The sequence below is a fragment of the Arachis ipaensis genome, chromosome B4 (genome assembly GCF_059453495.1).
Source record: "Arachis ipaensis isolate K30076 ecotype BB chromosome B4, ASM5945349v1, whole genome shotgun sequence".
NCBI classification, from domain to species: domain Eukaryota; kingdom Viridiplantae; phylum Streptophyta; class Magnoliopsida; order Fabales; family Fabaceae; genus Arachis; species Arachis ipaensis.
The window spans coordinates 117,115,313-117,122,291 of NC_142439.1; the positions used below are offsets into that span (position 1 = coordinate 117,115,313).

At 41.7% G+C, this 6,979-nt stretch overlaps 1 protein-coding gene across 1 annotated transcript; it reads right to left on the reverse strand.

Moving 5' to 3' along the window:
- Positions 1-906: 906 nt before the first annotated feature.
- On the reverse strand, positions 907-6,201 carry LOC148568907 (uncharacterized). Its single transcript, XM_088484818.1, has 3 exons — positions 6,127-6,201; positions 4,565-4,908; positions 907-1,231 (listed from the first exon to the last, which is right to left on the reverse strand). Exons 1-3 carry the CDS (start codon positions 6,199-6,201, stop codon positions 907-909), a joined length of 744 nt encoding a protein of 247 aa, XP_088340944.1.
- Between the last annotated feature and the right edge of the window lie 778 nt (positions 6,202-6,979).

Consider the following 6,979-nt stretch of genomic DNA (forward strand, 5'->3'; position numbering starts at 1 on the left):
TTTACTACTTCTTTTCTTTTTCTTTTGATTTTTCAAGCTCAGTGAACAATACATGAGACATTTTTCATAGTAAAAATAAAACATCAAAATAGATAAGTAAACTAGAAAGCAATAATACTACTATTAATCATGCAAAAGGCTTTCAAAGAGAAAATAGGAAATAAGACAAAGCACTGAAAAACAAAAAATAGGATAGAAAGGCAGATAATGAAACTCAACCACCTCAGTCCTGGTGACTGCTGCTCCCTCCTTGGAATCCTTTCTACCTCTTCAGCTTATCCAAATCGCGCCTCTGCCTCAGCTCCTCCCCCACCAGCTGATGAAGGATGACTGAGTGGTCCTTATACTCTATCCTCAGTTGGAAAACAGAAGATGCCAACTTCCTATTAGATGCTGCCAGCTGATCCCAATAGTCACGAGGGAGAAAATAAGACCCCTGAGGTATCTCAGGCTGCTCCTGCTGAGGAGGGAGAACTGGCTCCTGAGGTGATGCTTGTCCAAGTTCTCTAGCATACTCCATGTCCTTCCTAGTAATCAGTCAGTCAACAGGAATGAGAGTGTCTCTGTCAATAAAGATGTGAGCAGCCTCACACAAGTGGAACATGAGGTGAGGGAAGGCTAATCTAGGGGAGGTAGAGGCCTTCGCTGCTATGCTATATATCTCCTGAGGTATCAACCGGTGCACCTCCACCTCATTGCCGAGCATAATGCAGTGAATCATCACAACTCAGTCAACAATAACTTCAGATCAGTTACTTGTAGGGAAAATGGAACGTTGAATGAATTCTAACCACCCCCAAGCAACCGGCTTTAGAGCATGCCTTCCTACTGGTAAGGTTAATCCTTAGCATCTCTCCTCCACTGTGCTCTGGAGAGGCATATATTAGTGAGGACTTGGTCCAGTTTCTAATAAGTGTTGACCCTCTTAGTGTAAGAGTGAAGGTCATCTTTGGATGGTGACAGTTGAAGCATCTCCCTCACTCTCTCTAAACCAAACTGTAAGATCTCCCTTCGGACCATAATGCGCCACGTCTTGAACTCAGGATTCACATCCTTGATATTTTTGTAAGTCACCCACAAATTAGCATAGAACTCTTTGACCATCAGAACTCCAACTTCAGTCACGGGGTTGGCCAGAACTTCCCAACCCCTACTCCGAATATGTTCCTGGATCTCTGGATATTCGTCTGGCTTTAAGTCAAATCGCACCTCTGGAATCACTTTCTTTTTGCTGACAATTTCATGATAGTGATCCTCATGAACCTTAGTTTGGAATCAGTTGACATCATATGGGATTGTGGTAGGAGCCTTCTCCTTTCTCTTCCTTGAAGAGGATTCACCGATCTTGGGTGCCATGTAAGGTAAGAAAAAGTGGAAAGCGGGGTGCCCCAACACCAAATAAAGCTTTTGCTTGTTCCTGAGAAAATAAAAGAGAAGGAATAAGAGGAAGAAGGAAAGGAGTAAAGGGACGAGAAAGAAAAGAGAGAGGTGAAAGGCGTAGGAGGGTGGAGGGGGTCTGGGTTTTGGCTCTGAGGGTGAGAGAGGGGAAGGAAAGGCAGAAAGAAAGTAAATGGGAAGGGTGAAAGAGAGAAAAGGTAAAAGGAATGGAAAAGAGATGTGTGGTGAAAGGTGAAAATAGACGTGGTATTTATAGAGGGGGGAGGGTGTAAGGTTCGGTCATGGGAAGGGGTGAAATATGGGGTAGTGATTGATTTGATAAGATATGGGGAGGATTTGATATGATATGATAAGGAAATAGGTGTGGTGGGTGGTATGGGAATTGGAGGATTTGATATGGGGGTGAAAAAGGTGATTTAATGGTGGAAGAGAAGTAGCGAGGAGAGAGAAAAGATAAATTGACCATTGCAACGGTCAAAAGTATGATTAAAATTTGAAATTCACGTTGCTGACGCTAAACGCCAGCTCCAGCATTTAGCGCCACAACGTGGTAATCCTCTATGCTATTCAGGGCACTAAACGCCACCCCTAGCGTTTAACGCCAGATTTTTTGGGGGGTGGGAGACGAGGCCTAGCGCTAAACGCCCAATTGGCGTTTAGTGCCCTTGGAGGTATTGGAGTTGACCCTTTGTGAGCATTAAACGTCCACCTTTTCAAGCCTTCTTGGGTGGGCGTTTAACGCCAGTCACTCACTACCATTTCATGCGCTCAACGCCCTCCCTGGCATTCAGCGCCACAACCCCTTTGAGACATGTGTCATTTGGGGCGCTGAACGTCCAGTCTGGCATTCAGTGCCAAAGATTTTGAGTGTAAAGCTTTCCAGGGTGTTCTGTTTCTCCTTCAGAGTCATCTGTTTCTGTTCTAAAACACTTTGCATGACCACAATCATCATAAAACTAAGAAAAACTATGAATAAAAACAAAAAATAAGTGAAAATCAAACTGAAAGAAAACTCAAAGGATACTCAGAGTTAGGTTACCTTCCAACAAGCGTTTCTTTACCGTACTAGCTTGACGGTCAATGTTGCTATGTCAGCATATGAGTGGACCTCTGGCGATCAATCTCACCCCCAAGATAGTGCTTTATCCTCTGGCCATTGACTGTGAACCTTCTATCTGAAGTTTCCTCTTGAAGTTCCACTTGACCATAAGGTGACACTCTGGTTACCACAAAAGGCCCTGACCACCGGGACTTCAGCTTCCCAGAAAAGAGCTTGAGCTAAGAATTGAATATAACACCTTCTGGCCTGGCTCAAACACTCTTGTGGCTATCTTTTTATCATGCCACTTCTTGGTCTTTTTCTTGTAGAGCTTGGCATTTTCATAAGCATAATTTCTGAACTCATCAAGCTCATTTAGTTAGAGTAGCCTCTTCTCTCCTGTAGCCTTAGCATCAAAGTTCAAAAACTTTGTTGCCTAATATGCTCTGTTGATGAGCGGATAATTTATACGCTTTTTGGCATTGTTTTTACATAGTTTTCAATATAATTTAGTTAGTTTTTAGTATATTTTTATTAGTTTTTAAATAAAAATCACATTTCTGGACTTTACTATGAGTTTGTGTATTTTTCTGTGATTTCAGGTATTTTCTGGCTGAAATTGAGGGACTTGAGCAAAAATCAAATTCAGAGGTTGAAGAAGGACTGCAGATGCTGTTGGATTCTGACCTCCCTGCACTCAAAGTGGATTTTCTCGAGCTATAGAACTCTAAATGGCACGCTCTTAATTGCGTTAGAAAGTAGACATCCAGGGCTTTCCAGCAATATATAATAGTCTATACTTTGATTAAGGATAGACGACGTAAACTGGCATTGAATGCCAGTTTCATGCTGCATTCTGGAGTCAAACGCCAGAAACAGGTTGCAAAGTGGAGTTAAACGCCAGAAACAGGTTACAAACTGGAGTTCAACTCCAAGAAAGACCTCTACACGTGTAAAGCTCAATGCTCAGCCCAAGCACACACCAAGTGGGCCCCGGAAGTGGATTTCTGCATCATTTACTAATTTCTGTAAACCCTAGTAACTAGTTTAGTATAAATAGGACTTTTTACTATCTTTGGACAAATCTTTGATTAGTTTTATTCTATCTTAGACTTTTGTGGGGGCTGGCCATTCGGCCATGCCTGAACATTTATCACTTGTGTATTTTTCACGGTAGAGTTTCTACACTCCATAGATTAAGGTGTGGAGCTCTGCTGTTCCTCATGAATTAATACAAAGTACTACTGTTTTTCTATTCAATTCAAACTTATTCCTTCTCTAAGATATCCATTCACACCCAAGAACATGATGAATGTGATGATTATGTGACGCTTATCATCATTCTCACCTATGAACGCGTGCCTGACAAACACTTCCGTTCTACATGCAAACAAGCTAGAATGAGTATCTCTTAGATATCTAATACAGAGGACCGAGTCGGAGATATTAGATTCTTCGTGGTATAAGTTAGAACCCATGGACGGCCATTCTTGAGATCCGGAAAGTCTAAACCTTGTCTGTGGTATTCCGAGTAGGATCTGGGAAGGGATGGCTGTGACGAGCTTCAAACTCACGAGTGCTGGGCGTAGTAACAGATGCAAAAGGATAGTAAATCCTATTCCAGTATGACCGAGAACCGACAGATGATTAGCCATGCAGTGACAGCGGATTAGACCATTTTCACAGAGAGGATGGGATGTAGCCATTGACAACGGTGATGCCCTACATAAAGCTTGCCATGGAAAGGAGTAGGAATGATTGGATGAAGACAGCAGAAAAGCAGAGGTTCAGAAGGACGAAAGCATCTCTATACGCTTATCTGAAATTCTCACCAATGAATTACATCAGTACCACTATCCTATTTTATATTTTATTTATCTTTTACTTATCAATTCATAAAATCAGTTGAATCCGCCTGACTGATATTTACAAGGTGACCATAGCTTGCTTCAAGCCGACAATCTCCATGGGATCGACCCTTACTCACGTAAGGTTTATTACTTGGACGACCCAGTGCACTTGCTGGTTAGTTGTACGAAGTTGTGAAACAGAATTAAGAACATGAACGTGCGTATTGAGTTTTTAGCGCCGTTACCAAAGAATGGAACCGTCACGATTTCTGCGCACCATCTGTGCTCCAATTCCACTGGAAAGTGACAGGCCTTATCATAAACCAACTGGTATGGGAACATCCCAATAGGAGTCTTGAAAGCAGTCTGATATGCCCAGAGAGCATCATCAAGTCTCCTTGCCCAGTCCTTCCTTGAAGTACTTACAGTCTTCTCTAGGATCATCTTGAGTTCCTTATTGGAGGCTTTAGCCTGTCCACTTGTTTGAGGGTAATAGGGAGTTGCCACTTTATGACGGACTCCATATCTATGTAGGAGAGAGTCTATTTGTTTATTGCAGAAGTGGCTTCCTCCACCACTGATCAATGTCCTTGGGACACCAAACCGGCTGAAAATGTATCTCTGCAAAAATGCTCAGCATGAATTTGGTGTCATTGGTAGGTAAGGCCACTGCTTCCATCCACTTGGACACATAATCCACAGCCATTAGTATGTAAGTATTTGAGTATGAGGAGAGAAAAGGTCCCATGAAATCAATACCCCATACATCAAACAACTCAATCTCTAAAATCTCTTGTTGTGACATCTCATGATTGTAGGGAAGGTTCCCAGCTCTCTGACATTTCTCGCAGTTTCTTACAAATTTTTGTGAGTATCGAAAGAGAGTCGGCCAATAAAAACCACCCTGAAGGACCTTAGTGGTTCTTCTTTTGCCACCAAAGTGGCCTCCATACTCAGAGTCGTGACAATGCCAGAGGATCTGCTATGATTCCTCATTTGAGACACAACGCCAGTTCATACCATCTGAGCATCTCTTAAAAAGATAAGGTTCTTCCCACAAGTAGTACTTGGCATCATTAAACAGATTTTTTACTTACTGTTTAGTGTACTCCTTGGGGATAACCCTCATAGCCTTATAGTTCGCAATATCTGCAAACCATGGAGCCCTCTAAATCATGAAGAGTTACTCATCCGGGAAGGTCTCAGTTACAGCAGTGGGGGGTGGCATCCCTTCTTTAGGTTCGATCCTGGACAGATGATCAGCTACTTGATTTTCTGACCTCTTCCTGTCTCTAATCCCAATGTCAAACTCCTGAAGAAGCAGTACCCACCTGATCAATCTCGGTTTAGAATCCTGCTTGGTAGAAGGTACTTAAGAACAACATGGTCAGTATAAACAACAACCTTTGAGCAGATTAAATAGGATATAAACTTATCAAATGCATAAACTACAACTAGTAGTTCTTTCTCTGTAGTGGTGTAATTCTTTTGCACATCATTTAGCACACGACTGGCATAGTAAATAACGTGCATAAGCTTATCTTGGCTCTGCCCCCAAGACAACCTCTATAGTATTGTCACTGGCATCACACATTAGCTCAAATGGTAAATCCCAGTTAGGAGGGGCTATGATGGGTGCAGAAGCAAGCTTCGCTTTCAGAGTTTCAAAGGCATGCAAACAGTGCTTATAAAAAACAAAATGGGTGTCAACAATCAAGAGATTTCTCAATGGTTTAGCAATTTTAGAAAAAAATTTTATGAACCTCCTGTAAAATCCTGCATGTCCTAAGAAGCTCCTTATTGCCTTGACATTTGTAAGGATGGTAATTTTTCAATTACCTCCACCTTAGCTTTATCAACCTCTATTCCTTTGCTTGAAATCTGGTGACCAAGAACAATATCTTCAGCTACCATAAAGTGGAATTTTTTCCAATTTAAAATGAGGTTTGTTTCTTGACACCGTTTCAAGACTAAGGATAAATGCTCAAGGCAAGAATTAATAGAATCACCAAACATATATAAGTCATCCATAAATACCTCAATGAACTTTTCAACTATGTCTCAAAAAATAGAAAGCATACACCTCTGAAGAGTTACTGGGGCATTACAGAGTTCAAACGGCATTCTCCAATAAGTGAATACTCCAAAAGGATAAGTTAACGCCGTCTTCTCCTGATCTCGAGAGTCTACAGCAATCTAATTATAGCCAGAGTATCCATCTAAAAAATAGTAGAAAGCATGGCCGGATAACCTCTCAAGCATCTGATCAATGAAAGGTAAAGGAAAGTGATCATTGCGTGTAACATTGTTGAGCTTTCTGTAGTCAATGCACATGCGCCACCCTGTGACGGTTCTTGTAGGAATAAGCTCATTTTTTTCATTCTTAATCACTATCATCCCTCTTTTCTTGGGAATCACTTGCACAGAACTTACCCATGGACTGTCAGAAATAGGGTAAATAATCCCGGCTTCCCAAAGCTTCATCACCTCTTTCTGGACCACTTCTTTCATAGTTGGATTTAGTCGCCTCTGTGGTTGCACAACTGGTTTAGCATCATCCTCAAATAATATCTTGTGCATAAACTTGGTTGGACTAATCCCCTTTAAATCACTAATGGTCTATCCAAGAGCAGTTTTATGGCTCCTGAGTACTTGAATCAGCACCTCCTCATCCTCATGTTTCAGAGAGGAG